The sequence below is a fragment of the Anoplopoma fimbria genome, chromosome 9 (assembly GCF_027596085.1).
Source record: "Anoplopoma fimbria isolate UVic2021 breed Golden Eagle Sablefish chromosome 9, Afim_UVic_2022, whole genome shotgun sequence".
Taxonomy (NCBI): Eukaryota; Metazoa; Chordata; class Actinopteri; order Perciformes; family Anoplopomatidae; genus Anoplopoma; species Anoplopoma fimbria.
Window position 1 is genome coordinate 9,189,691 of NC_072457.1, and position 24,434 is coordinate 9,214,124.

General features: G+C 40.7%; 2 protein-coding genes across 2 annotated transcripts in view; one reads left to right on the plus strand and one right to left on the minus strand.

The window, feature by feature from the left end:
• Nucleotides 1-15,848, plus strand: part of LOC129096075 (potassium voltage-gated channel subfamily KQT member 5-like) — a 97,671-nt gene extending 81,823 nt beyond the window's left edge. Inside the window, 8 exon segments of the mRNA XM_054604730.1 lie at nucleotides 896-990; nucleotides 3,382-3,408; nucleotides 7,527-7,750; nucleotides 10,189-10,297; nucleotides 11,766-11,897; nucleotides 12,241-12,348; nucleotides 13,993-14,119; nucleotides 14,639-15,848. Of these exon segments, the coding sequence (XP_054460705.1) occupies nucleotides 896-990; nucleotides 3,382-3,408; nucleotides 7,527-7,750; nucleotides 10,189-10,297; nucleotides 11,766-11,897; nucleotides 12,241-12,348; nucleotides 13,993-14,119; nucleotides 14,639-15,805 (1,989 nt within the window). The 3' untranslated portion in view covers nucleotides 15,806-15,848.
• Nucleotides 15,849-19,217: 3,369 nt separating this feature from the next.
• Nucleotides 19,218-24,060, minus strand: LOC129096060 (elongation factor 1-alpha 1). Its single transcript, XM_054604712.1, has 8 exons — nucleotides 23,979-24,060; nucleotides 22,068-22,222; nucleotides 21,767-21,946; nucleotides 21,180-21,476; nucleotides 20,281-20,431; nucleotides 19,813-20,069; nucleotides 19,485-19,719; nucleotides 19,218-19,342 (listed from the first exon to the last, which is right to left on the minus strand). The coding sequence occupies exons 2-8, from the start codon at nucleotides 22,209-22,211 to the stop codon at nucleotides 19,218-19,220; spliced, it is 1,389 nt and encodes a 462-aa protein (XP_054460687.1). The 5' UTR covers nucleotides 22,212-22,222; nucleotides 23,979-24,060.
• Between the last annotated feature and the right edge of the window lie 374 nt (nucleotides 24,061-24,434).

The following is a 24,434-nucleotide window of genomic DNA, read 5'->3' on the forward strand; positions in this document are numbered from 1 at the left end:
AGTTGTTGCTGTTGTTTAAAACAAAATACACCAAAGCATAAAAGTAAACTTGCAATATAAAATGTGTTTAAATGATTTTAATCATTCTTCAGTTTGTCGTTTTCCTCCTTTGACTCTCCGAAACCCTGAAACAACCAATAAAAAGCCCATAGCATGTAGGTTCACTGTATCCTGCCCTGTGTCCACTCATCCTCTCTTTGCAGTAAGCTCTCTCATCTCTGGGAGGTGTTTTTGCCCTTTCCAGACAGTTTTTAAGCCCAGAATCAACAGTTTGTCAACCACATTCTTGCTCCCACTCTCTTCATGTGCTTCACACATTTCCTTCTTCTCCAGTCTGATCTTCACACGCACCTTTTGTTTGATCCTGACGTTTACTGGTGCCAACCTCACGATGTCCTCCTCATATATTTCTCAGTGTGCTTCCTTATTTTCTTCTCTTACCTACTTTCCTCCTACATGCTTCTTTGTATTCTTCCTCTTTGGTTTCCCCCTCACACCTGTCTCTCCCATCTCATGTTCCCATCTCCCCCTTTTCCTGTACTCCACCTCATCTTCATCCTGTCCGTCCCCATGTTGTACCAGGCTGCGTGGCGTTATTACTCCACCGACAGCACCAGGCCCTACCTGGACGCCATTTGGCGGCACTATGAGAGCCTCCTGCCTTCCCACAGGCATGTATCCATGCCTGACCTCGCCCAGCCACAGACGACTGACACACTGTTTTTTGGTTTTCACTAATCAGCTTTTTTATTTGTTTTCTATTCTCCTCATCCTTTCTTAATCCCTCTTCTTTCTTGTTTTTGTTGTATTTATTAACCTTTTGTCCTTCCCATTTATCATTTTTTTCTCTTTGTACTTTTTTTTTTCTCCCTGGCTTTGTGTATTCTGCATGCAGTGTGTTTGGCGTAGTTATTCGGCTGATGAGAACTCGGTTTCCATTGCTACCTGGAAGCCTCACTTGAAGGCGTTGCATACCTGCAGCCCTACAAAGTAGGTACAACTATGGCAGCTGGTGTCTGTATTTGGTGTCTGTGCCACTCAAGCCATTTATTCCTATACTTCAGTTCTGTCCATTTTAGGTTATCTTTTTAAAATGATTTCACTGTTTTTCTTTGTCTTGTTAAATGTATCTGTGTTGCCCTCTTTATTTAGATTATTTATGCATTGATTTTCAAATTTTCTTATTTTTTATGAGAAATTGGTTCACCAAAAGAAAACAGAAAAAAAATAAAATAAATCCAGGCTCCGTTAATCTCAGTTTGCTTGAATTAACAAAAAGAAACGCTGACTTCCAAGACATCTCTAAGCAAACCTTCATTTTTGTGAACATTTGCACTGAGTCAGGCTTTCTGTATTTGACTAAGTCAGTTGAGTGCTCAATGGGCCCGGGACATCGAGGGTCTGAGGCAGGGATTTTAGCATTATCTCAGTATCTATTTTGGAGGGCAGTTGTGGCTTCAATGAGCCATAAGGCTTTTTTGAATTTGCAGCACTTAAGTCTCTTTAAATTGAGCACTGATGCCCTGGGTAATTTAGAGGTACAGTCATAGATACTCTATCACAAAATTGACGCATTACAAGCTCTGTGTGTTGTGCAATGGTGTACACTTCCGGTCTCCTTAATGGGGTTGGTCATGGCGTGTTCGCCTCTCCCCTCATCCTCCACCTTGTTTGGAAGTGTTGTGAAGGCTGTGTGGATGGATGAAAGCAGATCCAGTTATATCTGCATAGTATTTTTATTTTATTTTGTTAAAATAATTTATTTACACAGTTAACAGCCATGTTTATATTATGAAAATAAGATAGCTAGGGCGTTTACATACGTTAGTGCCAAAGTTATCGGAAGAGTAGTAGCTTGTGAAAAATAGGTCCAAAATGACTTTGTTGACTATCTGGCGAAAGAACAGCTCATAGCTTTGGTAGCTGTCTTATTTACATTACAACATTCAGTCTGGATCACTATAGACGAGTTTCCCACTTACAATCAATAATGTGCACGCAGCAGGGGGGTAGAAAACCTGTTGCCATGACGTCATGAAAGCTCATGGATATTTTAACTATATAGTAATACAGCAACCTTCTAGAAAACTGTTGCCTTACTTTGAAACACATCTGTCAGCATTAGCTAGCTAACATGCTACATAGATTCCAGTGAGAAACCGCGGTCAGTAGCAGTAATAACACAAACCCAGACTACAAAGAGTTAACATTTGCAGTTAGTGAGAAATGAACTCTTTCCTGCCTCAAACCATCAAAGGCCAGCTCAGGTTAAAAGCAGAAAAGCCCCGTTACACAAGTAACATTATTATTAAAAAAGTAACCTTAAGCAGAGAACCCCACTCATTCTGGATATTACCGATATTATTAATGAGCATATAAACTTTCTCCTGTCTCCATCTAAATATACCAGACACCTGATGTGTTACCAACAGTTTCAGTTTAAAACTAGCCACCAAGTTATTAAAACCCCTGGGTGTGAGCACAACGCTAGATGCTAGACAAGTGTGCACTATCAGCTCACTGGGAGAGTTCCTTCCTGGGATATTGAACACTTTCCAACCACTATTTTGTACATCAAACAGTTGGCATTAGAAACAAATTATTTTCGGTTCATTCCGGTTTATTCAGTCTATGGAGCCTGGAAATATTGTGAAAACCATCTGAAAGGCACATAAGATGTAGCAACACAGTTATTCAAAGACGCTGCTTAAAGTGATTGTTAGTGAACAGATCATCAGTCACTTAGTCACCATCTCTTGTTGCAAGCGCGTCCATCATTTGTCTTGTTAGTCTGCATGTTTGTAGTGAGCCTGCTGTTTGTTGAGGTCTATTTCCCCTGGAATGTTTATTATTGATTGATGTGTTACTGCCATCAGATCCTCTGCAGCAGTCGCTAAATGTAAAAATCTTTCTGCTGTGCTGATTTAATGGACCATACCAGTGTGTTTTCAGGATTTAGCCTCTTAACTACAAATCGTGTATACCTACATTTGTTTAATGCAGACTAAAAATAATAATAATAATCCGGGTATCCATTGATTTCGATCATTTTTGTACACTCTACCATTACTCTACTAATAACAATATTTATACTTTGACAAAAACTATCTTAAACTGGATATTTACTGTAACATTACTTATTCAACTTTCCAGAGTCTGCTGTTTGATTTGTATATCGAAAAATGCATTAAAATGGCTGAAACACAGCAGCGTGGTTTTTCAACATGCTAAACTGTAATTTAAAGTCTTTGTGATTTGTCAAAAATCAGCTAAAATATGCAAAAGCACTGGTGTGGTCCTTTAAGCACAATTGACACTGAAGTATTTTGAAAAGATGCTTTCTAATATATCTTTTTTTCTTCTTCTCATCTTCCAACCCAGGAAGGAGCAGGGAGAGTCAACCACAAGGTTTGTAACTGCTTTTTTTCACAGAAAAATCACTGTCACTTCCAGAAGGTTTGATATGGCTAGGTGTTAAACCTTAATACTTTATTAAGACTGACTATGAAAAACTGACAAGTACAAAAAGATTGAATTGCTATATAGTTCTTAAGATAATTTGTTTTTCAATTTTTATTTACAAAAAGATCTTGTGCAGAGCTGCTTTTGCATAAAAACACTTAACATTTGAGAAGTTTGGCTTCTTAATAAAAAATGATTTAGTAGAAAAACATGTTTATATTACTTAAACCTGCATATTTAGATTTTTGTTAATATTGTGCCACTAGGGGGCAGTGCAACAAGCTGTAAGCAAAACATTGCCATACTCCCACCTTGTAGGGCATTAGGGCAGACATGTTAGCAAACATCTGGCTATTTACACACCCAGCAGACTTAAATGAACACTAGACTTCATTTAGCAGCAGTTTTGGCCGTTTGCTGAATGAAGAAATCTATAGAAAGCTCTGGTCTGGTCTCCACCAGGGGAAAAGACAATTTTTAGCTGTTTGATATAATAGCTACAATGCTTTTTGGTACTGGACAGGCGGTGCACAGTGGGTTTTAACAGAGCTTTTTCTCAGTTTTAAGGTTGATGAGAGCGTTGAGAGCAAATCGAAGCAGTAAAGTTGTGGCTTATTAAATCCAAACAATGAGCTGAATTACGCTAAAACACTGCATAATAACACTCTTTGTTTGTTGGGCCACATTATCACTACACATTGTCATTATTTTCATTGTTGGTTTAAAAATACTTAAGAGTGCAGCTTTAAAGTGAGGTGGCAAGGCATCAAAAAATATCATTATGCTGTCTGTACAAATACTAAGGTATCGTATGGAACAATAATATTGTATCTAACAATATCCATCCCTATTTGGGGAACAACATTAAGCATTATAAACCCAAAGATCCCTGTTTCTCCACTTCTGTTTGAACGGCACTTTCACAGAGAAGTTAAGTTAGGCGGTGTTAAAGGCTGTGGGTAATGAAATGTTGACCCTCTAATAGCAACCTTTACACTAGCACTCTGTATTGTTTTCGATTTTTGGTTCTATTGTTTCTCTTTCTTGTTTATCACTTGTTCTCTTCTCCAAAAAAAACATATACATCCAGAAGGCTCTCAAATACAAGCAGTCATCCACATACCTACATGCACGCACATATTTGTCAAAGTAATATATCAAAGAAGTGCAGTGATAAAACACAGTTTTAGCACAAAAAAATGACGTGAAAACAGTCAGTCAGTGAAGTTCTGCATCTTAATACCCTCTGTGAACCCACAAGTGTCTGTTGAAATGTTACTGGCCTCACACTGGTGACTCAGGCACTTGTTGACATGGCCAATCTGAGTCCACATAGTTAAATTGGGGATATCGACACGAAGTGCGTGAGTCACCAAATTGCAGCCGTTTTCAAATGGTGCTGCAGATGTTATTTTCCTCTACTGAGCTCAATTGCCTCCATTCTGCTGCTTCTAAATGTCAGCGGTCGGCAAATTGAAGCGGCAACAGAAACTCTGCGGTATTACTTTATACTTTGTAGCCTTCATACATACAGTCTTACAAATGATTATTGAATTTACATGTCAGTTATTCAGGTTGGCTTTATTCAGCATGGAACGGAATAGTAACAGTAAGAAGTATAAGGCTAAAATAATAATAAAAAAGGCAAGGGGAAATAAGGGTAAAGAATCTCTCTGTTACACTTAATAAAGCATTCAGAGGTAAATATTTTCTCTCCTCTGTTTCTGCATCATGTAACACATCACCGTATGTCTCCCCTTGGTTTTTTAGTAAAATTCATAGTAATAAACAGAAGCTACTGAGGAGGCGTACCACTCGGAAACATAGGTACACAGCGATTCTGCTCCCCTGTTACATGACGTTTTATTTGGGAATGCTGACTAATTCTTGGTGCATGGGTATCTGTAGGAGGCTGTGCGGCCTCAGAGAGGCAGAGTAACTGAATATTGCAGGGAGACATCAGTCACCTTCATAGTAATACACTATCTGCCTTTGTTTGATCTTTGCCTGAGCAATGCGCTACTTCTGCCTGTTGTGATTTTGGTTTTAACAACATTTGCTCTCAGAATATTTGTTCAGGATTGTAAATCGCAGAATCCCTGTGAAATAATGAAAAAAAACAAAAACATCTGTTAGCTTTTCCTGAATGTGGAATACATTTCGACACAGGACGACATCATGTTTTCCTTCATGCAGCTCCTGGTGTTACATCTCAACTACTTATCACACTGTACTCCTCATATAGATACAAATGTTATGGTACTATGGTTCTGGTCACTCAAACAAGTCATGTTCCTTCATAACCACAATCAAAGATAAGTGGTATTCCATATTTTGTTCTTGTCAACCAAGCTAGCGAGAAGACCAAAACCAGCGATGGATTGAACCTTACTAGAATCAGTGTGTAACCATTGCCTGGTATATCTTACTCCTCTCTGCCATAGAACACTTTTCGTAATGTTGGTAAACATGAATTTGAACGACTATTTTAGTCGTTAAAAAAAAAAATTTTTTTTTGACTTGTTTTTTTAACATTGGCTGAAAACAAAACCTGTTTCTCGCAATATGTAAATGTCAGTCACTCTTTGGGACAACAAGTGTTACTTGAGAAATTCTACATAAACAAGGTGGTCTCCTAGCGTCAAGGAGTTAGGCAGAGAGAACGTAGATCCAGCGCTGCCGCTGGACACGAGTACACTGTTGGGCTCAATTTCTGTGGTCAGTGGAACGTAAGCATGAAGCAATTACCGAGGTAGCTGGCTAACCAGCCAGCCACTAAATTAGTAAACCTAAACAACTTAATTCTTCATCCACATACTCTTCCTCACAACTATCACCAGATATCTCAAAGTATGCGATATTGTTTGTTTTGAAACCAGCTAACACTGAGACGTAATCATGACTTTGGCTGTAAAAGGGTCTATAAAGCTCCATTGTTGTTCATAATCTATTAAAAACGTATCGATGAACCACACCCTTGCACAGGGTGACATTACCATGACCACTGTGTCCTGCTGATGTAAATCCTGACTAGAGCAAATACATTTGACTAAATGTTTATTGATCCGCAGCTGAAAGTAGTCCTTTACAAAAGCACCATCTACTCCCGTTTGAGTATTGTTTGTTAAAACCTGCCAGCTGTTTTGGCAAATTACCTAAAAATCTGAAAGAACCAATTTGCAGTTTCCACAGAGAGGGAAATAGACACACAGACATACTAACACATGTTTGGTTTTGGTGTTCTCATTTGTTTGGCTGAGAATAAAAAAATATAGATACAAGCCTTATCCTTTGATGAAAAACTACTCATGCTCAATACAAAACATGGTACCACTTTTAAATGAGACATGCCTGATGCTTGAGCACGGCGTTTGCATGCAGTCATTTTATAAAGCTGCACAATCACTGATTTATTCACTCCTCCACTTTCTCTTCTTCTCATTGTCCTGTTCCTTCCCTTTCAACAAGTAATTTTCTTTACTTACATAACCTCACCTTTACATGGCACTTATGAGCAATAAATCCTATAGCTTAATATTGTGATTTATTGAAGGGTCGGTTAAGAAACTTGTTACGATAAAAGCACAAATGAAAGACACAACATTTAACCATTTAATTTGACAATGTGACATGTAATTTTATTTTGCAACATGCTAGATAATTGGTTATATCAAATGACATACTTTAACCAATGCAGTGGATAAAAACACATCAAGACACAAACTACTCAACACATTCGAGGCATCACACCTAACCTGAGTTTGCATTTTGTGTAAAGCACCGGCTTCAATGCTGCCATGCATGCTAGTCTTTTTCCATCTTGTCCTGCAGCACCTCATTCTAGAGTATAAAGATCTGGATGATAACATACATCAAGATTGTGTAAAGGAACAGCATTATGCCACGAGGCTTGGATGATTTATGTTGTTATTCTTAAACTTTCAACATTAACATATCTTCACCTGTCATACCACCTCTTCTCAACATCACTCCCTTCTTATTCTTCTCTTCACTCCAACTCCCCTTCCCTACCACTGTTCATTCATCCCTATTTCACCCCACAGTCAGAAGTTGAGCTTCAAGGAGCGGGTGAGGATGGCGAGCCCCCGAGGTCAGAGCATCAAGAACCGGCAGACGGCTTCAGTGAACGACCGGCGGTCTCCGGTGGCCGAGGCCGGGACGGAGGCCACCAGTCCGGCCAAGGTACAGAAGAGCTGGAGCTTCAACGACCGCACACGCTTCAGACCCTCACTCCGCCTTAAGAGCCAGTCGCGCTCCACCACTGATGGTGAGTGACGCTGCCCAATAATTCCACTTTCAGACTTGTTTAAACTTAGCCTTGGATTAATTAGAAGTACTAGGTCTGGTGGCGATTGGTAGAAATTCAAGGTAGAATTCATTGTCATTCTCTCATATACAGTTCTGGTCACAGTGCTACCATTTAATGAGATGAAAAAAGCTTTTTGATGAAGCTGAATAATTACAAAACGCAAAATAATCCTATATATCTTTAAGAATAGTTTGATATTTTGAAAATATTGCTTGTGTTCTTTTTCTTGCCTAGTGTTAGTTGAGAGCTCATTAATTAACATCTTAAGTCTTGTGTGAAAACTACAAGTTGTAGTTTTATGTGCTGGACTTTTTGTTGACTGTGCACTTTAACTGAGTCTTATTGTCTCAGTGTTTTGTTTTTTTAATTGAGCCAAGTTTCCCTGTGCTTCCAGTTTTCAAGCTAAGCTAACCATTTTCTGGCTCCAGCTTCATATTAACAAACAGAAATGTAATCCATCTCATCAAACGTTCAGCAAAAAAAGCAAATAAAAAATGTCAAACAACTCCTTCAAGTCCAATCATGTGATAACTGAAGCCCTCTGGCATCACTATATGTATTTAATAGAGGTTTATTTACTGACCATCCAACCCACAAGAACTGGTTGTGCCCAATAATTCAGGCAGCTGAGTTGAGGAATGCCGATGGTTATTTGTGTTTACTTCGTTCGGCCTAGCAGTGCCAGCCTGGCAAGCCCTCCTGGGTAATGGCCAGTTGGTGTTTGTGGTGAGTGGACTGGTGGACTGATGGAAGGGGGGTTAAGCTCCAGCAGCCACATGGGTGACGAAGACATCCAGCTGGCTGAGACCTACTGGTGGAGAGGAATCAAGCTAGCAAAACCAAACTGGTTGGCTGATCAGTTCTGCTGAGATGTTTGAAGAGGGGAATTTCCCTTCTACTATAAGTGAAATAAAAACTTATTTTTAATCGTTTTTGAATAATCCTTGTTTTGTTTAATATAGCAAATCATTAATCAGCACTGTTGAACATTTTCATCAGATGACTCACTATCCCGTTCCCTCACTATCTTTTAAGAATCAGTAGCTTTGACTCATTGTATCACACACACACACATGCTGTGATCTATTAAGAGGCCTTTTAAAGCGTTTCATTAAACTGAGCAAATGGTTCCACACTGCAGTACTGCTCTTGTACTGTAACCCTCTGTGTACCTCCTCCAGGTGTCGTAACTCAAAAGGCCCATAAACAGAGCTGCGTTGTCACAAAGTTGTATTGTTAGCAAAATATCTGCCGGCACACCAGAGGCCTGTTCTTTACTACTAGTCTGCTGTTCTGGAGAGCAGCTCAAAACACAGTTTCTCTCTGTGCCTTTAACTCACAATTCAGTTCACTTGATTCCAGACATATTCAATCACTACTGTTTAATCTCCAATATCACAATATTCAGACTTTGACGAAGGTCCAAGTGAACCAAAAACATGTCATTCTTTTTACTTTACAAAAATTTAAAATGACCCAGTTAATGCAGCTAGCTTTTTGCCCTGGTACAAACATATTTCAGGTTTTCTAAAGCTGCAAATGTTTACCCACTGAGAATTATCATCCAAAGCTGCAGTCCTACAGAGAAATGTATCTTCTTGGAGCTCTTTGCTTTTTGTTTTCTGGCACTCAAACTCTGCTCTCATCCAACTCGTTTCTAGAAGCAGCAGTTTTCAGTGAAACATCTCTAGTAAACTCACTGTATGCTACCAGTTTAGCACCGACCGGCAGACAGGTGAAGTTAGCAACTTTAGCTGGTGCACATATTGGAGCATTTAGCAGCTTAAGGGTCAGATATTTCCCTCAGGAGTTGGTTTTAGACCAAACACACACCTTACAATTTAAATATTGATTTTCATTCCTCAGGTGGATGTATGCATGTCGGATAAACACGACATGCTAGCAGGTTTGCCTTACTGTATCACTTTTTAAAGGTCACAATATCGCAATGTTGCGTTTTCAGCTTGTTTCACCATCCTACCAAGACATATAAAATGCAGCTTAACAGTTTTTTGAGCAGCACATAATGATGCGTCTGAAAGTGACATGGGGCAAGGAATTATGTTGTTCTTTTTAGCAATAATTAGTAACTAAAACATTCCTACGGTTGTAATTTTCAAGTGAAACCATGAGTGGGAGAGCAAAAACGTCCCTGTTCTACAACCATGCAGGAAAGACTGATAATAGTGAGAAGAATCTGATCACTGGCTGCATGTCAACTGAGGTTTCAGAGTAGTAAGACTAATGCCACACCAGTAAATGCACTGTCTAAGTCCCTGCCTCACAGTAAACTGTTTTATGCATTCATGTAAAATATTGCTGGGGACATATTGAAGTTTGATCAATGAACAATATTTTATTCATCCTCCTTTTTCTGTTTCGTCTTTGCCAAGCAGCAGACTCCAACATGGCAGGGGAGGATGGCTACGATGACAAAGGATGTCACTGCGAGATCTCGGTGGAGGACTTACTCTCCTCTGTAAAGTGTGTCATAAGAGCCGTCAGGTGAGTCAAAGTCTCCTTCAATCCGCAAAATTGCAAATTTCCCCGCTGCGGGACTAATAAAGGATTATCTTATTTTATCTTATCTAATCCAACTAACACCGTATTAATTATACTGCCAAGGTTGCATGCCAACAAACCCGGATTGCAACCCCCTGCCTTTGAGCATCTCTCCTGATTTAACTTGCTCAGGGGATTAAAGTGACCGGAAGATACACATTTCTTTATTGTTATTTTTAGAGCATCTCAGGTTCATGTGATTGGATACAGTGTTGAGACAGGAAATATGTTAAGGGGGAGCATTTACACTGCAAAGCTTTATAAAGTGACAGAGGCATGTTGTGTCCTAATGAAACATAGTCAGTCAGGAGCAGTAATAACAAATACTGTACAGTTTTGATGAACCAGCAAGAATTTAGTCTTAAATATGTTAAAATTATGGTAAAAAGGTTAGTTCAAATCCGTCAGTCAGGAAAGTGTCCAAACCCACTTGATTTGAAAAATGAAGTGGGTTTGGACACTTTCTTATTGTTTGTTAGAACACCCCGACTCACTGTTTCCATCACATTTCAAAAATAAACAGACACTTACTTTTAATGTATACTATAGGTTTTATACCTTAAGGTCACAGTCCTAAAGCACACAAAACTTTACTTGTGAGTCTCTGCCTTTTGGCGTCTAACATAATAATCACTTATGATAAAGCATTGATTATTTTAAATACATAAAAATGTATTGCACGCTACTTAGCATCAACAATGAAATGTTATGATGAAGCATGCTTTGTTATAGATTATAGCTAAATATACATTTACGGCTGTTTATATAGTGCATCTGAAAGCATTATGTGTGTTTATGAATGTGATCATTAAGCATTATGAATGCATTATAATTCACTGTGATGATAATTTAATGCACTTTAAATGTGTAAAAGGTGTTTCCTCTTGTTTTATTTTTGCCATTTTCTTCCAAAAATGGAATTATTTGGTTATTTTACATTATACACATTATGGTGGGTAAAAGATTAAACTCTAAATAGATAATAAATACAAATTAATATTTGATGTTATGTTGAAATACTTCATATTTGAATCCAGGCTTAGTTGTATTTCTCAGTCCTTGAGGATTCCTTTCTCTCAAACTCAAACATTCAGTCAAATTCTCTTGATTTTTTTCCTCAGGCTCAGCAGGTGCATAAATTCAGAGCTGCTTTTTCAGCTTGTTAGTTTTACATTTACGCAGCCATAATAAGCCGCCGCAAGTGATTGTTCAGGTGTTCTGACTGTTAGCATTGGTGTGAAGAAACACTTTTAAAAACAAGGAATATGAAGGTAAGGTTTGTTGTGTTTTCATTTGCTACAGTTCTTGAAATCTCTCAGCTTCTGTGTAGTCGCTCCAGGCAACGTGTAAACTGACTGTATAAGAGCTCCTCCTTGTGGCTGATGTATGAATTCATCCGCGGTTCTTGCAGGATAATGAAGTTCCATGTTGCCAAGAAGAAGTTTAAGGAGACCCTGCGTCCGTACGATGTCAAGGATGTGATAGAACAGTACTCTGCTGGCCACTTGGACATGCTGTGTCGCATCAAGAGCCTGCAGACCAGGTGGGATGACGCACTGCACACACTGCATGACAACAACAGCTGTCAGACTTCATTCCTCTAGTCTTTGCTGTCTATCTAGAGCTGTTTTAGCACACTTTAAATGATTTATCTTGGTGTGTATGTGCGTGTACATGTGTATGCATGTACGCGTGCACCTGCACTCATACCTTATACATGCATGGGTATATGTGTGTGTTACGCTGATGTCTCTGTTTGTTCTTTGCATTTTGTGATTTTGTATGTATGTATTTGCACATGTGTACCTCTGCGTGTGTTTGTATGCTTATGTGTGTGTGTGTGTGTGTGTGTGTTTGTGTGTGTGTTCCCTTTGCTTTCCTCACAGGTTGGACATGATAGTAGGCCCGCAGGCCCTGAGCAGCCGAGCCAAGACCTTTTCCTCCCCCACCCTGCCTGTCTATTACAGCCAGGGCAGAAAGAACTCCACCCAGGGGTCAGAATGCCCCCCACCCTTCACATGTCATACGGGTTCAGTTCGCTTCTAATTCATTCAATTCAGAAGGTTTTCAAACAGAACAATCTGGATTATAAAACAAAATTATATTTTCTTCTTTGAATTGATTGATCTGGAAGTGAGGTGAAACCTTTTCCACACATGCACTGCTCTTTCTCACGCACTCTGTCCTGGATATGAAGTCATACACTAACAAAATAACCCAACAAAAAAATCTAAATTCTGACACATTGACATTAGCATTTTCTCTTTTTTTATCTGACGGAAATTCTGGGGAATTCGGGGATCCTTGTTTTGAGTTTGCAACCTCACTAACATATATAATGCAGAAACCTTCTGTAACACACGTCCACACACATACAAACTAAACTCTCAAAGTATAACTGTGTATTGTTAGCTGCCATCGCTGCAGTTATACTGACCCCTGCTGCTGTTGACTGTTAGGTGAAACTGCTGCATTCAGTTCATACTGTTTCTTATACAGTGAGAGTTTTCAACCACATCTCACAGTCTTCTTCAACAAATGGGGTTTGTTCAGTTGTGATCACGTGACCTTAGTGATGATACCATCTAACACGTGGTCTTAAGCTCTATTTAGAACTACACGTACTAAGAATGTAGTAATCTATAATGTTCTGAAGAAAACATATTTAACTCTACAATTTTGAATCATTTTAATTTGCATTGTAATAATACTGGAAAATATATTAAATGGAGTGGGAGAGGTAATGTTGATTTACATTTGTGATAAATAATTTTCATTCAACAGCACAGATCGGTAACTTGGTTATTGAGTCATGTGATGCAGTCAATATTGACTTAACTTAATCGTTAATTTAGTACGCAGTACATATTGAGTGAGTATGTAGAATGTAGTACGTTAGCATGTTATTGGCTTATCATAAATAGCATGATTTGTTGTGATTTCTAATTTATTTACTCGATTAATACACTTTTTTGTGACATTGCCTTTGTCTGTGGCAAAACACATATTGAAAAAAAAGTCGAAAAACTCAAATTCAAGAAAGACACTTAGATGCGAGTCTGGTTTGGTGTTGGAAGATCTTGTCAAAATGTTAGTGGCTTTATAGTTGCATGACATTTCCTTGGCTTATCCCTGTGCTCTGTTGAATTTAACCCTGTTCATTAACAAATGTACTTTATTAACTGTATTCTGCTGAACTTCACTGGATTGAGCAGCTGAACTATTGAATAGTCTTCCAATACACAAAGAAAACTAAATATGTGCAGTAATGAATACAATATTAAATCCAGAATCAGATAAAGAACACCTCTGGCTATTTGATAAATAAGAATCACATTTAGTAACATGCACTCCTTACATATTTGGCAATGTTTTCTCATCCAGTGAGGAAGTCTAACCTCTCATTTGCCTGTATTTGTTGAAAAATAGAATATGCTTACGATAATCTATCTTTCTATTGCAGTTTCAACCTTTCTTCAAATCTGTGGGCTGCCTTGTCGATTTTCGAATTTGTCACTTTTTTTCTTTCCATCATTAATGTCTTATTGTGTTTGCGTGTGTGCGCGCGTGTGTGTGTGCGCGCGCGTGTGTGTGTGTGTGTGTGTGTGTGTGTGTGTGTGTGTGTGTGTGTATTCCAGAGTGGACCAAATCCTGGGGAGAGGCCAGATACCTTTGGATAAGAAGATTCGAGATAAGCTGCTGTCTGATGGAGATATTTTAGAGGACATGAGCATGTTGGGTCGAGTCTGTAAGGTGGAGCGGCAGGTTTGTGTTTAACTTCTTGTTCTATTTTCGAATAATGGATTCAAATAACCGGCATCCAGTTTGCATTTCCTCTACATGTTTCTGGAACAGACCCATTCCTCTCATTGAAGTGCAGTGGCCCATCTCTGATTATCATAATAGTTAATTACACCAGAGGCCTACGAAATGTATTGTGAAGTTATTAATCACAATGTAACCATGATAAATACTGCACTGATATATACTTTGTAACTTTGAAATACGTTTAGGCTTGAGAATTGAATATCTTGTTCCCCATTATGTTCCAATAAAATGATTAGATGGGGATTTAAAGGGTAAAGAAGTGGCTGTTGTTTCACAAGAAGTAGTAGCACGTGATCTGCCTAAAACCTAAAAATTTACCTTTTTTTATTTGATACCACATCTCCAAACCCCACCCCTTATGCCACCCAAATAGTTTGAAAAGGTTACAATGAAATATAATGAAAAGTCCCTTCTTTCTCATCTCTGCACTCCCGTCCTCCCTCTCCCTCCTCTCAGGTCCAGTCGATCGAGTCAAAGCTCGACTCCCTGCTCGACATCTATCGCCAGGTTTTGCGCAAAGGTTCCTCTTCAGCCCTCACACTCTCCTCTCTGCCCCTGTTCGAGTTGGAGCAAACCTCAGACTACCACTCCTCCGTCTTCAGCAAGGATCTGTCCAGCTCCACCCAGGCCAGCAGCAGCGGAGTGCCCCCCCCTGGCAGCAACTCCCACCTCTCCCAGGGAGGTCTCCATCTCATCCTGGCACCTCCCAACGAGCTCAACCTCAATCTCAATGCCTCCTCCTCCACCGGCCTCCCACCCTCCCCTTTCAGCCCGTCACCGCTGCCTCAACATCATCATCACCATCGCCATCCTCATCCTCATCCACTCCAATGTCATCATACCCGGGCTCAGGCCACTCCGCCTGAAAGTGGCACTGATGAGGCTGTGGGGAGCTCTCGACCCATCCTCACGCCAAGTAGTATCAGCAGCAGTGGTGGGGGTGGAGGAGTTGGAGACGGAGGGTTCCCTCTTCTGGCGAGGCTTCCACCACCACCCCCCAGCCGGAGTGGGGGCCCAAGCAACTTACCACCTGCAACCTCCACAGAGGTGTCCCCTGACATGGAGGACTTTTGTGGAGGTTTAGGAATGCAGATGGAGGACAGCAGGTTTGGGCTGGGCAGACTGAGCCAGAAGCTGCAGAGCGGCACCACCAGCAGGCTTAATGCTAAGGAGGAAGGCTCCTGGAGGAGACATATGAGCCTGGAGCTGCAGCCCCTGGTGCCCACAGCCCCGGGCTGCTGCTCTGGCCCCGGCCAGGTGGACTGCAGCTTGGGCAAGTCCATGTCAGTGCAGGACCTGATGCAGGCCGCCCCAGGGACGGTCCAGGACGCCCACCACAGCCTCTCATCCCCGAGCCCCAGTACAAGCAGTGACTCCCCCATTGGCTTCCGCAGCTCTAGCCAAGACCCCGGGGGAGGTGTTGGTATAGGAAGGAGTGGTAAAGGAGGATGGGGTGAGGATGACCTCTTTATCAGCGACAGTTACCTGGAGGCGCAGGGATTTGACTTCCTGCCAGGGGCAGGGTCCCGAGGCCCTAACGGTAGTCCGGCCAGAGCTCACACATCCTCGCCCTCTTCTGGAGACACCGATTTGCTGAACATGCCGCACGTGAGGCTAAAATAAACTTGCCTTCATGTTAAGAAGACACACGAAAATCTCACCTCACAGAGACAGTTTTTGTCCTTTTTGGAGGGGGGAGGGAGGGAGGGATTATAACAGGGGGAAGTTTTTTGTTTATTTTTATGTTGATTGAAGAATCACAGTATTTTCATACAGGCTGATCATATGGCATTTCATTGCATGAGTTAGTTTTAAAGTGTGATGGACAAATCTGAGATAAAAGATGAAGACTTGTGTCACGGTAACACAGACCCCTAAAACCTGAGGGTTTGATTTTAAACAAAGCCAATTAACTTCCTGACAGACGGTTGATATGAGACCTTGAGACAGAGCATGAGCATTGCATGTTATCTTTGAAAAGTACTGAGATTAGCAAGATACAGTTTACACTTAAATAGGAAGGCACGGACATCAAACGCTTGTGGAAAATCCCTTTGAGAATACCACCCAAATATTTTGTAAGTAATGAAAAAAATAGGTCTTAATACCTAAATGTTACCGTACAACATCCACGTCCTGCCCCTCCAACAACATGACTTAATGGTGACAACATAATCTTACCTCGTCATTGCCAAACCTTTCTTTCTTGGTTATTATAACTATTTCTATTTTATTCCCATAATAATCTGTCAATTTTAGAAAACAGGAGTTCTTGTCCTTGAATCGTATTAATTACTATCCTCACCCAATGACTTTGATTGCCCACAATCTTTTCAAAAATACCACACACAAGGACCCAACGTACGATGAAGTTTAGCTTGTATACTAAAGGTCTTGTATTTTTGCTGACCATTTCTGAATACGGGACATACAGTTTCACATTTCTCTAAAGTATTCTTTCTACAGTTTTAGGTTTGTAATAATGGTTGTACAGTAAATCAGTTGGCAGACTCCAGACTTCAGATTACACAACTCGCTTGAGTTTTGTAATCTGAAACAATGAGCATCGGGTCATTTTTGTCAGTTAAATGATCATTGTGTGGTTATGCGGTTTAAAATAAAATAAAAACTAAGTCAATGTTACAGAAATTACTTGAAACAAGCCAGTTTGAAAAGTCTGTAAACCTGATTTGCATCATACATTAGACCAAATACATCCACATTTCTGATGAAGGACAGGTCCTTTAATTTCTCTCTAGTTATACTCTGAATTGGTGGGTATCTTATTTTGAAACTCTTTGACAACCCTGACTTGTTTCTGAGGAGTACAGCACGAAAGGCCAGACAGATAATAGAAATGTTGGTGTTTCTGTAAATGCCAAATATTTGGATGATTCACTGTCTCTTATGCCAACAGTCTGCTGTAGTATGAGGTGCCCCATGTTCAAAGCCCATACATGTACACATACACATACATACATATATATATATATATATACACACACACACACACACACACACACACACACACACACACACACACACACAGCCAACTGTGACTCTGCATTAGTGCTGGGCGGTGTACTGGTTTAAATTTCCCTAATGATATCATCATTTCATATACCGCCACATAAGAATACTTTACATTCATGCATTCTGATTTCTTCATATATTGTATAATTGTGTGGGGCCAAGCAAATTCTATGGTAATTTAACCTTCAGTATATACATGACATTAAAATGTTTTTTTATATATATTCTATTTACTCCTGACTGTTAAATAAGCCACCATACACCTAAAAAACGCCCAGCACTACCTTTGAATCTTGGGTACGGTTCAGACGGAGGAGAGGAACAAGGAGCAGCTGCTGCTTATTCTCTGATCAATTATGCACCAACTAGTTGGTTTTCCAGCTGATGACAGCCATGGATTGAAACACATCTTGAATGTCATTTCTTGGTTTATATTATCAGTTTAATGTTTTGTAAAAAATATAAACAAAGCACTTTGTTTTGGTTCAGAAACAGATACACTGAAATAAATGTTCAGAAATCGAACTTTGTATTGCATTTGGCTTTTTGCCAACATGTTTTTACATGAAATGAAGATGTCTTATTTAAATCATGGTCAATGTTGTGTTATGGGGGGTTCTTTTTTCCTCCTTGAAGTGGACTTGCTGCAGAATGTATTCCTGTTGCATGGCACAGAATCAGGTGAATATTTATGGCACCACAAGCTGCAGTTAAATACTACCAACAAAGCATCCAAAGCCTCAGTGGTGAAAAACTTTAACTAGCAGTACCTCAACAAAGACCCAAATCAAGAACTAGAATATATGTGAAGGAGGCTTGGGGTCAGTTTGCTTTGTGGATTTTACTTTCCTTTATATATTTACATTTATTTAGCATGAAGAGGTTGTCATATCACAATCTATAACTGAAAACGAATGCCATGTCATTAAGACAGATCACTATGTATGGTTCGACTTGATTGCATCAGAAGTAAAAAGGACCTCAAAATGTGCAGTTCATAAAAATATATTGGTGCCTTGCTTTTGTGGTACATATTCATCTCCATATCTATAATTTCCAGAAAAGTGCATTAGGTTCCTCAGAACAGAAATGGTTGTTGCACTGTCTTCATTTTCTCTCTTTGTAAATGTTCTGACTTAAGGAATTTTGCGTTTTTCTTGTTATTCCAAGATCATTTTGCTACTGGGCATAAAACATGTTAACATTCTGTCTCGTGTCTCTTAATTTATTTAAATTATGTGCGCACATTTACACACTCGTAATAATCTCAGTTAGATTTAAGAATCCTGTCATGTAATGGAAATGCAAGTGAACTTTTATTCTCGTTCATCAATAAAGGAAATTATATGTAGAGTTTGTCTTTTTCATCATTCACTGAAACAGAAAGGTTTTACAGACTTAGCAATGACACCAACAACAAAGACATTCTGTTTAAACATCTTTACTTCTATGAACAAGGGCTCACAAATAACAGTGATTAAAGTGCATGAACTAAACTGCAACAGTTACATTTAACAGAGCTTCTGCAAGAGAGCTTAAGTCAAGCAAAGCACTGGGCATTAAGATTCCAAACAGTTTCTGAAGCTTGTTTCTTTAAGATGCAAACATGAAACATGCAAGCAGCAAATCTAACTCTGGCTAGTTAGCGTATATCTTTTAAAGCTAGAACACAGAGCATTACTTCACTGGCAAAAGGACATCTCTGCCTTATTACTGCTGCTGATCAATGACCAATGAGCAGCTTTATTTGAACTACAACGGCACACAACCAGAGAACTGTGATGAAAACATGTTGTGTTGTTCTGCTACAAAGTGAGCGACAAAACACGTATAACAGTTTACTAACGTGTTAATAACGGTGTGGTAGTTATGTTTTCCTTCTCCTGTTTTTGCGATGCATTGTGATAATAGACCAGACGCTGACTATGGCGTGCAGAAGTTGCAGGGTGCTTGTGTGTCTACGGCCACGGAGAGCGCGTGGGGCAGCAGCCCAGAACAACGTTCATTTGACCTTCTGCGCCTTCTGTGCGGACTTGGTGATCTTACCGCTGCCGATTGCTTTCTTTTCCACGCCTTTAATCACTCCCACTGCCACAGTCTGACGCATGTCACGGACCGCAAACCTCCCTGAGGGGGGATGAAGGAAAATATTCATTTGTTGCCTCTGATTAGAACTTAAGTTCACATTGTCAGTGAGGTTATGGTGAACCTTAATGTTTGATGTTGGACCCACAAACAGAAATCCTGCTCGCATGGCGGGTAAACTTACCCAGTGGCGGGTACTCAGAGAAGCTCTCCACACACATGGGCTTGCCGGGGATCATGTCCACAATGGCAGCATCTCCAGACTTCAGGGCCTTGGGGTTGTCTTCCAGCTTCTTACCAGACCGACGGTCGATCTTTTCCTTGAGCTCTGCAAATTTGCATGCGATGTGTGCAGTGTGGCAGTCCAGCACGGGAGCGTAGCCAGCATTGATCTGACCAGGGTGGTTCAGGATAATCACCTGGACAACAGCAGGGACTCGTTAGTTAGTGTTTATCTGCCGAAGTAGCGTTTAAGTCAGTATCGTTTGATAAGCTAACCCCTGTATGCTGACCTGAGCGGTGAAGCCGGCCGCCTCCTGTGGTGGGTCGTTCCTGCTGTCTCCAGCCACGTTGCCACGGCGAATATCCTTGACGGACACATTCTTGACGTTAAAGCCCACATTGTCACCAGGAAGCGCCTGGTCCAGGGCCTCGTGGTGCATTTCCACTGACTTGACCTCAGTGGTAACATTGACAGGGGCAAAGGTCACCACCATGGCAGGTCTTAGGACTCCTGTCTCTACTCGGCCCACTGGTACGGTCCCAATGCCTGGCAGAGAGGAAGATTAGCAACTTGGTAAATCTGTATAAGATGATGCTACAGGACATAAAGAGCCAGAGGGAATTCTTTCCAGAGCTAATTCAGTTCTGCTCTTTTTGTCACAAAGTGCTCCGATTCCTGAAATACATCCAACAAGTAATCTTGTACCCCCTCGCACAGCTGTCCCCCTTCCAGACAGCCACACCATCACCTCCCTCACCTCCAATCTTGTAGACGTCCTGCAGAGGCAGGCGGAGGGGCTTGTCAGTGGGGCGCGTGGGAGGCTGGATGGCGTCCAGAGCCTCCAGCAGGGTGGTGCCTGAGGCATTGCCGTCTTTACGGTTGATCTTCCAGCCCTTGAACCAGGTCATCTGTGGAGAGACGAAGAGATTTACTGTGACTGTTTACAGTGAGGGGACTGGAAAAATAACAAACAGCCACATTGCCTCTGTTGACGTTTTTTGGATGTGAAAGTGGTGTGTCTCCATGTGTATTTCAGCTTTACAATATCCAGGAACGTTTTTGTCTGTTAATTAAGGTGCTCTCCGGCTGTGCGAAATTACGCCACCACAGCTCCCAGATACCTCGGATCCTACCAGTCCGTCCACCACAGGCTGCTGCTTTTCACCTTGTATGAGCTCATTACATAACTACAGTAAATAGATTTGGCTTAAAATAGAGGGATGCTGAGCAATTCTATCGCATGTGTCATTGAAGGACCGAAGATATCAGTAAAGGTCCCTTTTCTTTCCTTTGCTGTAGTTTCTGTAGTTGCTATGGTTACACATGGAGCTGTGGCAGCAAGTTGTAAAGTTGAACCATCATAAACTCAGCTGGAAAGAGCTGTGCACGTTCACAGGAGTGACATGGCTGCCGCTGTGTTTGCTCTGAAGACAAGGCTCCAGCAGAAACCGTTAACTGTCTGAAAGCACCTTTACACTTTAAAAAAAACGTATTAAAGCGTCCAAAAGCAGAGGACACAATGAAGTTGCACCATGTTATATATCAATACCTGACACTCACTTAGGCTTTAATTTTTGTGAGAACATACAATCCTTATTCCTCATCTGTAATTACTGTGAACACATCCCTGTACTTTGGCTCTCACAGCAGACTCACATTGGGGCTGGGTTCCAGCATGTTGTCTCCGTTCCAGCCGGAGATGGGCACAAAGGCCACGGTGTCGGGGTTGTAGCCGATCTTCTTGATGTAAGTACTGACTTCCTTCACGATCTCCTCGTAGCGCTTCTGGCTGTAGTTGGGCTCAGTGGAATCCATCTTGTTGATGCCCACAATGAGCTGCTTTACTCCCAGGGTGTAGGCGAGGAGGGCGTGTTCACGAGTCTGCCCGTTCTTTGAGATGCCGGCTTCAAACTCACCAACGCCTGCAGCCACGACCAGCACAGCACAGTCAGCCTGAATGGGGTGAGGAGAGGGAGATATTAAGACTTTGAACCAATCTCAGATTCATTTCACAAAATGTAATCTCATGTTGTCTGCTAAAATAACTCAATCCTTGCCAAGTTTGAAGTGAGGTCTTTGCTTTCACATTTCTTGCTCTCCCCAACACCATTTTTATGCTTTTTCCCCCAAATACTAAGCTCTCCCTTCCCTTCTTCTGTGTTTTAACTGTTTTCCCCCTCCACTGTTTTTCTATTCGTCATGCATTTCCTCATTTTGTACTCTTCTTTTCTCTCTCCCTCTACCTGAGAAGTCCCAGTGATCATGTTCTTGATGAAGTCCCTGTGTCCTGGAGCATCAATGATGGTGACGTAGTACTTGCTGGTTTCAAACTTCCAAAGAGAGATGTCAATGGTGATGCCGCGCTCACGCTCAGCCTTCAGCTTGTCCAGAACCCAGGCGTATTTGAAGGAACCCTTTCCCATCTAGGGCAAAATGAAGAGGTGGAAATTTAACTTAACAACATTTTATATTTGATAGATGCTTTCAAATAGTTAATAACTGCATTTTCACATTTTGAATTCAAGCGAACAATATGAGTCTTACCTCAGCAGCTTCCTTCTCAAACTTCTCAATTGTTCTCTTATCAATGCCCCCACACTTGTAGATGAGGTGGCCGGTGGTGGTGGACTTGCCTGAGTCGACATGTCCGATCACCACAATGTTTATGTGGAGCTTCTCTTTCCCCATAGCGGCTCACCCTGGAAAACACTGTGAGAGTGCAGCAAACAAGAATCCCCAACATGCAGTAGGAGACCAAGAACCCAGGCTTGTATGTGATATGTCCAGCAATGGGATTGTACTTTCAGGTTGTTGTCACTACAACATGAGCAGTATTGATCTAATCAGCTTTGGATGTTATAGCAAAAGAGTGCAAAGAGAAGACAAACATAGTTTAAGTACAGTACAATTAACTTCAAACTTCCATTGTAGGTACTGACGCGGCCTAGTAATCAACCTATATGAAGACGATATTCATCGCTCAAAAGCTAATGTTGAGTCATACTCTTTACTCCCGACTGAGCATGTTCAACCAATGTTAAGTACAGCAAGTATCTGTCAATGCAGTAGCTAAACTATAGGGAGAAAAGATGAGTTTCTACAAGTTTGTAACTGAACAAAGGAAATCTAAAATTTAAGAAAACAAAAGTTGTGTTTGATGAAATGAATGCATCAGTATACATTTTTATTTTTAGTGATGAGCGCATCTTTTTAGTTTTTGTTTTCAGTGTAATTATTTTCTTTTGTATCATTACTTCATGTAACGTTATCCCTTAAATCATGCACCAGAATTGTTTGAAATGTGGTAAATAATAAGTGTAGACAAAGATTCATGAAGCTGACGATAGCTCTCCCATGCTTACGTTTATAACGTTTATGACGGATACCTTTCTTCATGATAGAAAAGCTCCGACAACCGGCAAAGATCAAATATTAATAAGGATATTAACGTTAAAGATGCATACCATTAAATATTGGGGCTTTAGCTTAACCTTTTATTTGTGTCATTGTATCATGAGCAAATCGTTAACATTTTTGCAAAATTGGCACAATAAATAATTCAGTTTCTCCCTTACAATTAAAGTTTTCATCAAACATTTCAATGAAAAACTAGGAATTCGAAATTAAAATGTTCAATATAGAGACTATCACAAAATTATACTGGATTTATAAATCCCCTTACCGACTGATTTTGTGTATATAGCTAATGTTAACTGACTAAGTTAATCAGTGAGTTTGCTGACCTTAATCAATTAAGTTGTTAGAGTTAGAGCTCCCTGAGGGGGGATGAGCTTTGTGAACTTTATGTGACTGCGTCCTCATCCCATTGCTTGTTATTGGAACATAGTTTGGTCCCGAGGTTATTGTGATTTAAAAAAAACAAAAAACAGTTATATCAGATTCTTAATTGCTCTGTTCATATCCCGATTAATTAAATTAAAAAAAAACAACACGAGACTGTCTTAATCTCATGATGAAATAAGTGTGCGTATATAGTAAAGATGTGAGGGAAGGGCATTCATGCGTTTTGTGTGCACGTCTCATCATCCACCTTGCAGACGGATACACAGCACTGTTTATCTTTCTGTGACTGCAGGATGATGATGATGATGATGATGATGATGATGCAGAGAGAATATCCCCGCATGACTGTCTGCTGGAGTATTTTCTCATCTGAAACTGCGCCATACAGGCCTACACAGCAAACAGCTACGGTGCCAACCCGCATCTCTCTGCACTGTTTGGCATCGCTCCCCTTGATCAAATTACCATGGCTTCAAAGCCACACAACATCCAACTATCAATTTCTCTTTTCAGTATAATTCACTTACACAACAGCTATTAGAAACGCCCCAGATATGACCAGCCCTTTGCAACATGCCTGCTCGTGGATACTTAAAAAAAAGCATGTTAACTGTTGTGTTAACATTGGAAAAGTTTCCTATACCTTCCTACCTTTGTTTCAGTGGTGCGTTCACTGGTTCACTGCAATGACACAGGAGATGCTGTACTGAGACAGACGCAGCCAACACTGTGCCAGCTGGCGTAGAAAACGTCATTTGAAATAGCGATGTTTGGCCACAAGATGGAGTGCTGCTACAACACACAAATCAACCAGCATTGAACAAAAACAGGCTGCACGGTGGTGTAGTGGTTAGCACTGTCGCCTCACAGCAAGAGGGGCCCGGGTTCAATTCCCGGGCTGGACAACCTTCTGTGTGGAGTTTGCATGTTCTCCCCGTGTCAGCGTGGGTTCTCTCCGGGTTCTCCGGCTTCCTCCCACAGTCCAAAGACATGCAGCTTAGGTTAATTGATGACTCTGAAATTGCCCGTAGGTGTGGATGTGAGCGTGAGTGGTTGTCTGTCTCTATATGTCTGCCCTGTGATAGGCTGGCGACCTGTCCAGGGTGT

Coding starts and splice junctions, on each gene's coding strand:
- LOC129096060 (XM_054604712.1), bottom strand. CDS start 22,211: ATGGGGAAAGAGAAGCTCCACATAAACATTGTGGTGATCGGACATGTC. Junction 21,947..22,067: donor TTGAGAAGGAAGCTGCTGAG/GTAAGACTCATA, acceptor ATTTTGCCCTAG/ATGGGAAAGGGTTCCTTCAA. Junction 19,720..19,812: donor CGGCCGGCTTCACCGCTCAG/GTCAGCATACAG, acceptor GCTGTTGTCCAG/GTGATTATCCTGAACCACCC.